The following is a 14275-nucleotide window of genomic DNA, read 5'->3' on the forward strand; positions in this document are numbered from 1 at the left end:
TCCCAGATAGTAACCCAGCATAGAACTGGGAAAATGAACAGCACACCCCAATCTTATCCAAAGGAATATTGACAACTGATTACCGTTAGATGAGGAACAGCTGACCCTCCTTTCTACTTTTTAACCAGACATTTACATTACATAAAGGCTGGAAATCAGTCCTCCTTTACAATGCATACTTGATAAAAATATAATATAAAATGGATTCAGAGACAAGTGTCTGAATATGCCAGTGTTTTGATTAACTCACAAGGTTTTTTCTGATAATATTATTGCTCTCAGGATAAATATAGCACCACTCAGATCTGCAATTCTACTTTTTAACCAGACATTTACATTACATAAAGGCTGGAAATCAGTCCTCCTTTACAATGCATACTTGATAAAAATATAATATAAAATGGATTCAGAGACAAGTGTCTGAATATGCCAGTGTTTTGATTAACTCACAAGGTTTTTTCTGATAATATTATTGCTCTCAGGATAAATATAGCACCACTCAGATCTGCAAGAACACACTTCTCATGCTGCAGAAAACCACAGAAGCGCACAGGAAATGGTACAGCTTGTAACTGCAATACCAATATAGCCCTATCTGTGAAGCCAAAAATATACTCTTAATTCACAGGCAAAAATTAGAGCTAATGATAGATATAATTTGCTTTCTTCTATCAAGAATATTAATCTTGCTACACTTCTTCCAAAGTGTGAAATGTAAAAGTGTTTTGACTTTTTGAGTGTTTAACCAATTAAAATGACAATCTTAATACTTACTATAGGACACAGTATTCATAAAATCTGAACTCAATAGAGAATCTAATCTTTGTGTAAAGCAGGCTAGTTGTTTGTTAAGAATATTATCAATATTTATTTTCCTAAATACTTGGTATTTCCATGTTTTGCCAGTTATCTGTTTGTTTTATTTTGTTTCATTCTTATTTAGTGGACGTACCAGGCCATGGTCCATGAACTACTGGGCATAAACAACAGTCGGATTGATCTTTCCAGAGTGCCAGGAATCAGTAAAGACTTAAGAGAGGTGGTCCTATCTGCTGAAAATGATGAATTCTATGCTAATGTAGGTGTCTTTTAAATTATTTTTATGTAAGAAAGTCATGATTGGCTTGTTAGAATGAAGGCAGATGTGGGATTTCGTGTGAAAGAATAACAGAGGCCTCCTACAGTTAGGCTGCATCTCAAGGGGAGGCGAAAGACTTGGGTGCTGGGCCTTTAACAGCATTTTCTTTCACAGAGATCACATAGTTATTTACTTCTGTCCCTGCTAGTGGCTCCTTATGAGAATAATAATGGTATTCATCTCTAGTATCCTGGCTAATATCCAGATTTGGTAATTAAAATGGAATTTGTCTTTCAAGTCTGCTCAAAATTCTTCTTTACTTCTTTTTTTTTTTTCGTCTTTTTGAGACAGGGTCTCCTTGTAGCCCCAGCTGTCCTGGTACTCACTGTGTAGACCAGGCTGGCCTCAAACTCACAAAGATCCGCCTGACTCTTATATTGTCTGAAATCAGACTAGTTTATGAACTGTACTGCCAATTTCCTTCTTCACAGAACATGTACCTGAACTTTGCAGAGATTGGTAGTAATATAAAGAATCTAATGGAAGACTTCCAGAAGAAGAAACCAAAAGAACAGCAGAAACTAGAGTCCATAGCAGATATGAAGGTAAACCAAGCATGGGTGACTTATACATGAGGCATCGATGTAACTGTTTATATATGCAACATTTCTGGAATATTTGGGGTCTGATTTCTACCTTGATTTTTTGTTTGTTTTGTGTTTTATGGAGTGGAGAGTGGTATTTGAGACTGACCTGTTACTGGTTATATATCCCAGGCCAGTCTCAAACTTGTACCAGTCTTTCTGCCTTAGCCTCCCAAGTACTGGAATTACAGGTTTGGGTTACCATGCCTAGCTTTTTGTTGATTTGTGTTTTGTTTGTTTGGTTTTTGAGACAGGATTTCATACTGTAGACCAGACTGACTTCCAGCTCAGCCATGTAGACCTCAGTAGCCTGGAAACCATGGCATTGCTCATGCCTTGGCCTCCCAGGTGCTGGGCTTTCAGGCAATAGTTACCACATCCAGCAAGTCACTTTGTTTAATTTGAGTTTCTCTTTAATAAACAATACAGTGAAAAATTCATCCTAAGTCATATGCTTCCATTTTTTTCAGTCATATTTGGCCTCCTTAAAGACTCTATTGATACATGCCAGCTTTTCTTAAACACAATAAAATGCCATGTGAGTGAGAATTGTAGTACCTTACCTGGGCAGGAAAATAACCCCTGACTTTTAAAAATCCTTTCTTTATATGTACATATTCTCAGTCAAAAAGTAACAGAACCTCCCACTGATGTTTCTCCCATGACAGGCTTTTGTTGAGAATTATCCGCAGTTCAAGAAAATGTCTGGAACTGTATCAAAGCATGTGACAGTGGTTGGAGAACTGTCTCGGTTGGTCAGTGAGCGGAATCTGCTGGAGGTTTCAGAGGTTGAGCAAGAACTGGCCTGTCAAAATGACCATTCTAGTGCTCTCCAGGTCAGTCTAATGTGGTGAGCACCTGCTATGTGTAAGCACTGTGCCAGGCAGAGAAAGATACAAAGGCAAGTAATCCTTCTTCGCCAATGCGAAATTTGGTTTAACAGGGAGTTGAGAACACAGAGTACCTTTAAGATGGATATAAGCTGGGTGTGGTTGCACATAACTTTGATCACAGCACCTAGGAGGCTGAGGCCTGGAGGAGGATCACAAGTTTAAGGCCTGAATAGGCAGCTTAGTGAGACCTATGTTCAGTCTATAGTCCACTAAAAAATATTAGTTATTGAAGATTGCTTTTCCTTTTTTTTTTTTCTTTTGTTTTTGAAGATTGCTTTTCATTCCTCAAACATACTAGTGTGCTACATGAAAATGCTATGCCATCTACAGGCCACTAAAAAAATTAGTTATTGAAGATTGCTTTTCCTTTTTTTTTGTTTTTGAAGATTGCTTTTCATTCCTCAAACATACTAGTGTGCTACTTGTAAATGCTATGCCGAGGATCTAGGAATATAAAGATGAGTAAGATACTAGCCTTTCTCCCCATATGTTCACATTGGAAGAAGGAAAAAGGAAATTTAGAAAACTGTGGGCTGGGGAGATGGCTGAGGGGTAAAGTGCCTGGCTCCAGCATGGGGATCTTAGTTTGCATCCCCAGCACATGTGTAAAAAAGCCAGGTATGGTGGTCCACACCTATGATCCCTGCTCTGGGAGGCAAAGAGACAGGAACATCCTGGGGGCTCACTGGCCAGACAGTATAGCCAATTGATGAACTCCAGGTTCAGTGAGAGAACTTGTCTCAAAAAACAAGGTAGAGAACAATAGAGGAGATACCCAGTGTTAACTTCTGGCCTCCACCAGCACACACAGGTACACACACACACACACACACGAAATATCTTTAAAAAGAAATAGGAGAGATGGCTCAGCGGTTAAGAGCACTGACTGCTCTTGCAGAGGACCCGGGTTCGATTCCCAGCACCCACATGGCAGCTACGAACTGTCCTTAACTCCAGTTCCAGGGAAATCCAATGCCCTCTTCTGACCTCCGCAGCATTGCACGACATGGGTGCACTCACATATATGCAGGCAATATACTCATAGACATAAAATAAAAATAATAAAATATTTGAAAAAAAAATAGACAATAGATTGGGAAGATGGCTCAGTCAATAAAGTACCTGCAGCACAAGTACAAGCACCTGAGTTTGGATATCTAGAACCTACATGGAAAGCTGGGGATGAGAGCGTGCTCTGTAATCCCAGCCCTCTGCAGATGGAGACAGGTAGATCCTTGAAGCTCATTGGCCAGTCAGCCTAGCTGAATCAATAAGCTTCAGGTTCACTGAGAAATCCTGTCATAAAAAAATAAAAGTGAAGCATAATCAAAGAAAGACATTCTACTTTGACCTCAGATCTCCACACACAAGTACACCCATGTGCATGTACATCTTCACACAAGTACATACCTACAATAACAAGTACATACATACATATACACACAAAGAAATTATAAGGAATTGTGCCAGACACAGTGGCACACACCTTTAATCCCAGCACTCAGGAGGCAGAGGCAAGCGAATCTCTGAGTTCAAGGCCAGCCTGGTCTACACAGGGAGTGCCAGGCCAGCTGGGAACTATAGGGAGACCCTGTCTCAAAAAGATCCCACTCCCAAAATATATATATATGGATTACTATATATAATTGTATATTTATATATTTAAACATATATGTAAGGATTACTATATATAATTGTATATATTATAATTGTATACTATTACAATAAGGAATTGTAATATCATGTAATTGCTATAATAGAGGTATTTACAAAGGCATATGGAGATTTAGATGAAGGACAACTGTTTTCCCCAGTGATGAAGCTTCTTAAAGTTTCTTAGAGACAATGGTGTGAAGACTGATTTGGTTAGAGAAATAAGCAGGAGTACACCAAGCAGAGGAAAAAGGAGGTGCATTCTCAGCCAGGAGAATAAAGGGGAGATGTGATGATGAGAACACACAGTGGTCTGTAGCTAGTACAGAGTACAAGCTGAGGAATGTTTAAAACTAGAAAGACAGTTTGAAGGACAAGGACTGAACCTTGATAGCAGAGAGCTTGCCTAGCCTGCTCAAGGGCGTGGGTTACAGCCCTAATACCACAGGCGGGGAAAAAGAAGAAACAGAAAAAGGACCAGGCTATAGACATTGAAAGGAGGTTGGCTTCGATTTTAAAATTAAGGGAATCATCAGAGGATTTTAAAAGAAAAAAATGATAAATAGACCCAAGAAATTTATAGTCTAGTTGAATGACAAAATCAAGATATTACTTAAGTCAAAATTGTGATGCTGACCATAATGAGACTTGAGGTTATTAGAAGGAGTTTCAGGCTGGAGAGATGGCTCAGTGGTTAAGAACACTGGTTGTTCTTGCAGAAGACCCAGGTTCGAATCCCAGTACCCACATGGCAGCTAACAACTGTCCATAACTCCAGTTCTAGGGGATCTGACAGCCTCTTCTGTCCTCCAAAGGCATTGCATGACACAGGTGCACTTTCCTACATGCAGGCAATATACACATACACATAAAATAAAAATAATAATTTTTTTTTAAAGAAGTTTCTTAGAGAAGGCAGCATTAAGGTGGACCATAAGGAGTGACTAGAATTTGGGGGAGGATTTCAGTCAGGAGTAACAACAAAGCAAAGATGTGCAAGTGTGCAGGAAATAACAGCTTGACCTACTGAGCATGGGTGTGGAGGGGAAATAGAAGATAAAATTGCCTTGTAAGCAGGAACCAGCGATTAAAAGAGATTCATGCAGGCTCTGGGAGGCAGAGGTCCAATGTAGGATCTTATATGGAAAGCTGGTATTATAAAAGCAGCATTATAGGAAACTTAATCTCTCAAGGATGCATTACAGGTGAAGAGACTGAAATCAGAGGGGCTTGTAGACTTACAGTGATAGCAATGAATAGTAAGGAGCAAATCTGAGAGTCATTGAAAAGAGAGAAAATGGTTAAATGATGGATTCAGTGTGAGGCTAGGAAGAACAAATCAAGGTGATTCCAAGGTTCTGAGAAATGACAAAATCATTCTATCAAAATAACAAAAACCAAAAATGACTCACCTGTCAGTGACACCACTGAAAAAAAGTAATTTAGAAATAAGTTCTTTGAGAGTTATTTCTGAGCCACTTTACAAGAAGCCCATTTCCCTATTAATAGGATCCTATATTCTGAAAAACCAAGTTTTTCTTCCTTTGCTGAATTCTACTTTATTTCATAAATAAAGCCAGCCAGGTGTACTGGAAACAGCATAGGCTTTGGAGTGTACTGCCCAGTTTCTAGCGTGTTTACCAGAGTTTCTTTGGGAAAATGACCTATTTTGCCCATGAGGGTTCAATATGACACATAAAATACTTCACATATGATAGGTGCTTGGTCAATGTTGGGTCCCTTCCTCTAAATATATTTTATACATGGTATGATCAAAAGAAGGTAATCTATGTGTAAGTGCACCCTTCTATCAAGGTCTTTACGGGGATTTATAGGGTTTTTTTTAATGTTTATCAAGATTTTCTGAAAACCCCAACATTTAAAATAATCATAAGGATACTATTTATAGTTATGTAAAGTGTTTCTTCATCGCAGTTTTAATTTCATCCATGTGTTTCTAAGTCTTCACAAAGAACTCTGGAGACTGACATTTTTAATTCTTAGATTATAAGTCTTGGGTAAAAGACGTGTTTGGAAAAATTTGAGTCTATTAATGTTTCATATTTTTTGTTGTTGTTGTTGGGTTTTTTTGTTGTTGTTTTTTTGGGGGGGTGGATCTTTTTGAGACAGGGTTTCCCTGTAGCCCCAGCTGGCCTTGCCTGGAACTCTCTATGTAGACCAGATTGGCCTCGAACCACAGAGATTCACTTGCCTCTGCCTCCCCAAGTGCTGGGATTAAAAGCACGCACCACAACGCCTAGCTTTCATATGTGTTTTTACAGTCATTCCAGGCTATGTGTTCACATATCTCTTTTTTCATATTTGAGAGATGCCATACTGTGCAGAGACCTCTGCATTTTGTTTTCTCACTTAACTATATGTCGCAGAGAATGTTTCAGATCAGAACCTTAAGGCTTATTTGTTTTTCCTTTTTTTCAAAATCTGTTTGTTCTTTGACAATTTCATACATGTATAGAATGTATTTTTGTCATTTCATCCCTCATTACCCTCATCTTCCTATTCTCACTGAACCCCTCTTTCTTCCCTCCCACTTTTGTTGGTTTTTTGTGACCCACTAAGTTTAATTAGGGTTGCTTGTATGAGCATAGATGGGGAGTTATTTACTGGAGTTTGGGCAACTTACCCGTGCTACCTACACCACTGAAAAAAATGGCTCACCCTCTCCAGCAACCACTCGTTACCACTGGCTCCACAGGGAGGGGTGGGGCTCATGAGCCCCTCTGCCACCCATCATGAAATGTTGAAGGGCTGCAACTGGTGAAGGGAACCAGAGCTGCTGTGACTCACAAGTGCAACAGTCACATCAGGTCCAGAAGCCAGTATTTTATGGTCCTCCTCCTTACCCTCCCAGATCTCACATTCTCTTTCTTAAACTTATTTCTTAATTTATTATGGGGGTGAGCACACATGCCACAGCTTGTATGTAGAAGTCAGAGGACAACTTTGTGGAGTCAGTTCTCTCCTTCCATGTTCTATGTGTGTTCTGAGAGTCAGATAGGCTTGTGTAGCAAGTACCTTTATCCGCTGAGCCATCTCACCAGCCCCAAAGTCTTATATTCTTTCCACTCCCTCTTCCACAATGTCTCCTGAGCCTTGGGGAGGTGACATGGATGTCTCAACAGACACTTACTCTCAGCACTTAGACTAATTATGAGTCTTTGCATTAACCATCTTGGGGCTATTTTTTAATCACTGAGTGTTATCCTTTGCAAAGATGTAAAAAAATATATTTAATGTAGCCAACTTACTTTAAATAGAAATTAGCAGTCCTCTATTAATAGTTTATAATTGTTTGTGGGCCTATTACTGGCATGGTGGTGCATACCTTTAGTCCCAGCACTTGGGAAACAGAGGCAGACAGATCTCTGTGAGAGTGAGGCCAACCTGTTCTACATAGTGAGTTCCAGGCCAGCTGGGGCTATAGGGAAATCCTGTCTTGAAAAAACAAAAAGTAAGCCGGGCATGGTGGCGCACGCCTATAGTCCCAGCACTTGGGAGGCAGAGGCAGGCGGATCTCTGTGAGTTCAGGACCAGCGTGGTCTACATAGTGAGTTCCAGGACAGCTGGGGCTTACAGGGAGACCCTGCTTCAAAAAGACAAAAAAAAAAAAAAACTAAAATAATAAACAATAGAAACAAAGTTAATCAACAGCTAATTTTTACTGCATTTATTTGCATTTCTCAACCACATGCAAATCAGATAGAAAAATTGTAATTCTTTGCCCAAAACTTTATTTTTCTACTTTAAAAAAAATAGATACTTTAAAAATATGAACTTATCGCTTCTCAGCCTTTTGGCTAAGATCAAGTGTAAAAATATGAACTTGGGACTGAAGAGATGGCTTAGAGATTAAGAGCATTGGCTGCTCTTACAGAGGACCTGGGTTCGATTCCTAGCACCCACATGGCAGCTAACAACTGTCTGTAACTCCAGTACTGGGAGATCTGACGCTCTCTTCTGACCTCTGAGGGCATTGCACAACATGGGTGCACCTGCTTATATGCAGGCATTACATTCATACACATAAAATAAAAATATTAAATTTAAAAAATATGAACTCACTGGGTGTGGTGGTGCATGCCTTTAATCCCAGCACTCGGGAGACAGAGGCAGGCGGATCTCTGTGAGTTCAAGGCCAGCCTGGTCTACATAGTGAGTTCCAGATCAGCTGGAGCTACAAGAAGCCCCTGTCTCAAAAAGACAAAAAAAAAAAAAAAAAAAAAAAAAAAGAACTCTAGTCTGTAATTCTAGCAACTCAGGAGACTGAAGCATGCAGATTGTTGGGAGTTTGAGGCCAGCCTGGGCTAAGAGTGAGACCCTGCGCCCCCCCCCCCACACACACATAAGAACTCTATGAGCTACTCAATTTTTTAGAAATATTTTTCAGCCGGCGTGGTGGTGCATCCCTTTAATCCCAGCACTTGGGAGGCAGAGGCAGGTGGATCTCTGTGAGTTCAAGGCCATTCTGGTCTACATAGTGAGTTCCAGGGCAGCTGGGGCTACAGGGAGACCCTGTCAGGAAAAAAAAAAGATGAAAAATGAAATATTTTTGAAGGTTTTCTTGTGTAGGATATTAGAGTTTTACAGTCAGGAGTAGATTTGGACTCTCCCACCACAAAGGATTTCTATGGCAACATGATTTAAATAGTCCATAAAGGGAACTTTTGTTTGATAATGAGTGGATGCCAGGGGCCTGACCCCTAGATGGTTTGACCTTAGATAATAATACGTCATGAAGCAATGAATTGGGGTTTTTTTTGTTTGTTTGTTTGAATGAAGATGGGGTTTCCTTTATTAAATAGCAAATGTATCATGGTAAAAAAAATGCTTATATATTCCTTTTTTTTTGGCCTTTTTGAGACAGGGTCTCTCTGTAGCCTGAGACTAAAGGCATGCGCCACCACGCCTGGCTACTTATATATTCCATTTTAAAAATTAACCTATAAATTGCTGCCACTTCTAAGCAGTTAACCAACAAAAAGTTGATTTAGGAAGAATTGCACTGGACCGAAGTCAGTGTAGTGTGTGTCCTCAGGAGGGATTGTTTATTTCTATCATGAAGAGAAACATCTTCCAAAAGAGGGCAGTCCCAGCCCCCACCTATGCTGTCATGCACAGCTTTGCATTTGGAAGAAAGAACCAGTCTGTTTTACACAGTGACCTTGGGTGAAAAAAAAAAAATCTCAAGTCACACTGTTAACAACACATAGTAAAGACTCAAGACGTATTTGAGAAAATGAGAAGGAAAAGACATGGGGTAGCAACAGAGCTTGAGCCTTTGATGACTTGGGCTTGAAAATTTGTTAGCCACTGTAAACCTCAATTTTTTTTGCTTATAAAATGAGAGAAAATAATTGCACTTACCTCCAAAATTATGATTATGCAGTGAACTAGCACATATAAAACAGTTGAACATGTGATAACTATCATAAGTATGTGCAATGCTATTAGGTAGCATAGTTTAATTTTTATTTATTTTTATTTTTTACATTGTGTGTGTATGTGTGTGTGTTTGTGTGTGTGTGTGTGTGTGTGTGTGTGTGTGTGTGTGTACACCATGGCACTAGGCTGATCTTGAACTCACCTGCTTCTGCCTCCCTAATCCTAATTTCTGCTTCTTCTTTTTTTTTTCTTTTTTCTTTATTATTTATTTATTTGTCTTTTTTGAGACAGAGTCTCCCTGTAGCCCCAGCTGGCCTGAATGCTTATGTAGACCAGGCTGGCCTTGAACTCACAGAGCTCCACCTGCCTCTGCCTCCTGAGTGGTGGAATTAAATGCATGCACCACCACACCTGGATAATCTTAACTTCTTAAGTAGACAATAGTTTTCTGCTTTGCTCTTTATTCACCTACTGTTATGTGATAGTGCACTTTTTTTTCTCTTCATAGTAGCAAGACTTAATGGGAATCTCGGTGAAAAAAGAATAACCCAAAATCCATTGTGTAAATCAGTTATATTCCCAGCAAATAAATACTGTCATGTGCAGACATGTGCTACATGCCTCTAACTTATTTTTCTCTTCTTCTCTGGTTAGTACCCTGGTATCGCAGTATAACATATGCTACCCATTAGTCAAATTAATGGGTCAAATAACTGTGACGGCAATAATTCAAAATGAAGTAAAAAAGATAACAATGGACCAAAGCAAATAAAAATCCTGCTTTTCCAAGGTCTGATATAGCTGAAAGAGAGCAAGAACTCAGCTTGTACCTACATACCTTTTCATGAGAGAATAGCTATATCTAGTCAAAATACAGGCCTGGGCTTTGAGCTGGCTCCTTAGAGGTCAAAAGTAGGCAAAATATTTTAAAAGCAATTGTAGGTAGGATATGAGCCAAGTCCTCAAGGGAGAGCTGAGTCAAATCAGGGAAGCCAGTATAAAACCTCAAGAAAAATAGGAGTAGTTCTTAAGTGTGAAGTAGAGCCAAGACTGAAGACCCAAGTGGAGATAATTAGAAAGGAAGCAAGCAGGAAGGGCACAAACACATCACTGCAAGTAGTCGTTGACTATTTCCATACTAATTTCCATACTAGTTACATGGCTATTTCAGATTTGCTTACAAGTGCAGTGGTGACTTAGCCAAAATTGAGTGGGTTAAAGGTGAAAGGAGAGTAACCACAGGGCAGGCAAAGAAACATTGTGCCTGGCCATACATAGGAAAAGTGTCAGCAGAGATCCCCGAGGAAGCTTCATACGGTTTTAAAATTATGCCAAGTTGGCTGAGATGTATATGAGATCGTGTAAATATACATGATAAATTGTACCCTGGAATGTCCTTCCACATGATAGAAAGTAATGGAACATTTTAACAGCTCTTCTAAGTAGGCTGTATTCCATGGCTATCCTGTGGAAAATTTACCACAAAACTAAAAATCAAATGAAGAATTCTTAGGAATCTGCTGTCTAGATGAGAACTTTCTTCCTTTCTGATGCCTGAAGAATGATGATAATCAAACAGTAACCCAGAAAACCAACAATACCTCTCTCTCTCAGAGGACTTTCTAGTTGCAAGCTACTTGGGAGGTCCCCTGTGCCAGTGTACAGAGGAACTGTTAAACCCTGGACATGGCTGTTGAGAGGTTCTGAACGTTGGTGTTTTCTCCAGAATAAACCTTGTAAGGTGTGAAGTACTGCAGGGTGGAAATCACAGGCAGAACTCAGTGCCTTTGAGCTCATGCTACTTGCTCACATTTCCTCCTCTGCTTTTCATATTCCTAGTAGTGACTGCATCCCATCTCTTACCAGCCCCAGCTCTGGTTAGGTCTCTGGGGCCTTTTGCAGGTTCTCCCTCCTTTCTCAAGTCTTTCCTGATTCCTCAACAACCAGCTGGGCCTTCTCTTTTGTCTCAACTTCCCTCCCTGCTTACAGTGAATTTTCAGCTTTTGTTTTTAGGGGTTATATTTCTTTTCATTTTGCTGTTGTTGATGATGAACTGTTTCTTTTTACATTTGTTCCTGAAAGTCAACATTCTACAAAATCATGTATTAGAAATAGATAAAGGTTATAGGAAAGAAAATAGATTTATAAATAGGCCACTTAAAATATACCTAACTGAAAAATGGAAATCTATATAACTTTGTAATCAGAGTACTACTAATACCAATCCTAGTGAGGTGTGGTGGTTTGTACCTGTAATGTCAGTACTAGCAGGCATAAGCAAGAGGAATACCATGAGTTCCAGGCCATCCTAACCTACATAGCAAGTACCAAGCCAACCTGGATTACAAAGTAAGACCCTGTCTCACAAAGCCAAAATATTATAATAATAATAATGCTACCATAGCTGAATCTCCACCAACATTTGCACATAGAAGTCAGTCCATCTTCTGCAGCCTTGCGGTTAAATTTTCTTCAGGATATAAAGTCCTAAAAATGTTTGTTGTTTTTTCTTCATCAGTTAGTTTGGAGTTTTATTTTTTGTTGTTTTTCTTTTCATTGCAGTGAAATATCTTTGTGTCCTTTGCATTTGCATTTGCTCCCCCAGATAGCTTAGCAGAGTGGGGAGTTCTAAATTATGAAACCATATACTGCCTGTAGGAAATGCTGTGTGGGATTCCTATCTTTTTTCTTAGTATATTGGTGATGTTTCCTCTTTTTAATTATGAGGAAACCTGTCCATGCTGGAAAAACAGCATGAGTCAATATGCCTTGTGTTAACTGATGCATGTCCATAGTTTTCAGTCTCATAGAGCTAAAGTGCCTTGTAGAAACATGCTTGGTAGCAAATGGATTATATCATTTCATTCCTCTGTATCCATTTTCTGTGAACTCACTGAGGACAAATATTGACTCTAACTCAGCTGTGTTTCTCCAGCAGTGCCTATCACAGTGCCTTCTGGGGGCCTAAAAAGTATTTGTGGCTTAAATCATGTGTTCTGCTGTATAATAAATATAAACATGTACCATGTAGGAAGGCCTCTAATGTGAGGATGATAGTCTAAACATGATTCATTCTGATTCCCTTTGCTTTTAGTTCCTGAATCTTCAGGTCCTAAGTTCTCAATCTTAGAGATTGTATGCTATTACATACTCATGTCTCTGTCAGCCATCTTGAAACACTGATACTTCTGGTGTTTCTTGGAGATTAAACCCAGCTCTATGTAAGTCTACCAATTTGTGTATTTGGATATGATTGGCTGATTAATCACTAGCACTAAGAGAAAGAATTTCACAAATCAGCTGCCATTTCTGTTGTGTGGAAATGGTATACGTTCCTTACTCCACAAAGAACAGGCTACTAGAAGACAAGAAAAACTGTTGTTAAATTCATTTTTTTCCTAAAGCAATTACAATGGGAATGTATTTTCTTATTTTTCTTACCTTGAATAAAAAGCATTTACTATTCCATAGTTGAAACACAACGATCTTTATTTCAACTAAGAAGTATCTCTACCACTCAGTAGTTATAAGATCATGAGATCTTGGACATTATACAAGAGATTACTCAAGCCAAAAGGATTAATATCAGTTCTGTCTCTCTTCAGAATGTGAAGAGGCTCCTGCAGAACCCCAAAGTCACAGAATTGGATGCTGCTCGTATAGTGATGCTGTACGCTCTCCATTATGAGAGACACAGCAGCAACAGCCTGCCAGGACTGATAATGGACCTTAGGAATAAAGGTGTTTCTGAGAAGTATCGAAAGGTAACCAGATGTGTGTGTGTGCCTGTGGCTTTTTTTGTTTGTTTGTTTTTGTTTCTAAGAGGGTCTCACTGTGTAACCCAGGAGGAACTTCAAACTTAAACTCTGCCTGTCTCAGCCTCCCAGATGCTAGAATTACTGGCACGTACCACCATACCCAATGCCAAATTCATATATTAAGCCTAAAACCCAGGAACCAACTCTGTTATATTATTAGCCCAAACATGATAAATCGTACTATTTGCAGAAATCCGTAATTCTGTCTCCTCATGTCCTCATTTCCTTAGTAAAGTTATTTTTTAATGAAATGAACTTCCTGATCCCTAAGCAATAAAAGACTCTTCCCCTTTTCTGCTTTTTATAGCTCGTGTCTGCAGTTGTTGAATACGGTGGTAAACGGGTTAGAGGGAGTGACCTCTTCAGTCCTAAAGATGCTGTGGCAATTACCAAACAATTTCTCAAAGGACTGAAGGTAAGATCTCTCTTCTGTGCTTTCCCAAGAAACAGTCAAAACCATAACTCCAGTTCCAGGGGGAATCCAATGCCTTCTTCTGATTTCCAAGGACATTGCACACAATATGCCTGACACTGGTGCACTTAGACACATGCAGGCAATACATTCATACACATAAAAATAATAATAGAAGATGGGTCTGCCCACATCAATTAAGTGGACCAGACAATTCCCCACAGGCATGCCCTGAGGCCCATCCACTAGATTATTCTCTATCAGGTGATTCTAGATTCTGTTAAGTTAACAACATATACTATCAGAGGGTGCTACGCCAGTTTTTTTAACTTGGGTTCAGGAGATCTGACTCAGGTCTTCACACTTGTGGGTCC

The 14275-nt window shown here is 39.4% G+C and overlaps 1 protein-coding gene across 1 annotated transcript in view; it reads left to right on the top strand.

Annotated features, from left to right (window-relative positions):
* The window catches only part of Vps45 (vacuolar protein sorting 45 homolog), a 65219-nt gene that overhangs the window by 18185 nt on the left and 32759 nt on the right, over nt 1-14275 (top strand). Inside the window, exons 8-12 of the mRNA XM_008843734.3 lie at nt 944-1078; nt 1570-1683; nt 2391-2558; nt 13277-13435; nt 13797-13904. Of these exons, the coding sequence (XP_008841956.1) occupies nt 944-1078; nt 1570-1683; nt 2391-2558; nt 13277-13435; nt 13797-13904 (684 nt within the window). The remainder of the gene's footprint in view (nt 1-943; nt 1079-1569; nt 1684-2390; nt 2559-13276; nt 13436-13796; nt 13905-14275) is intronic.

Source organism: Nannospalax galili, unplaced genomic scaffold (genome assembly GCF_000622305.1).
Source record: "Nannospalax galili isolate Female #2095 unplaced genomic scaffold, S.galili_v1.0 scaffold22, whole genome shotgun sequence".
Taxonomy (NCBI): Eukaryota; Metazoa; Chordata; class Mammalia; order Rodentia; family Spalacidae; genus Nannospalax; species Nannospalax galili.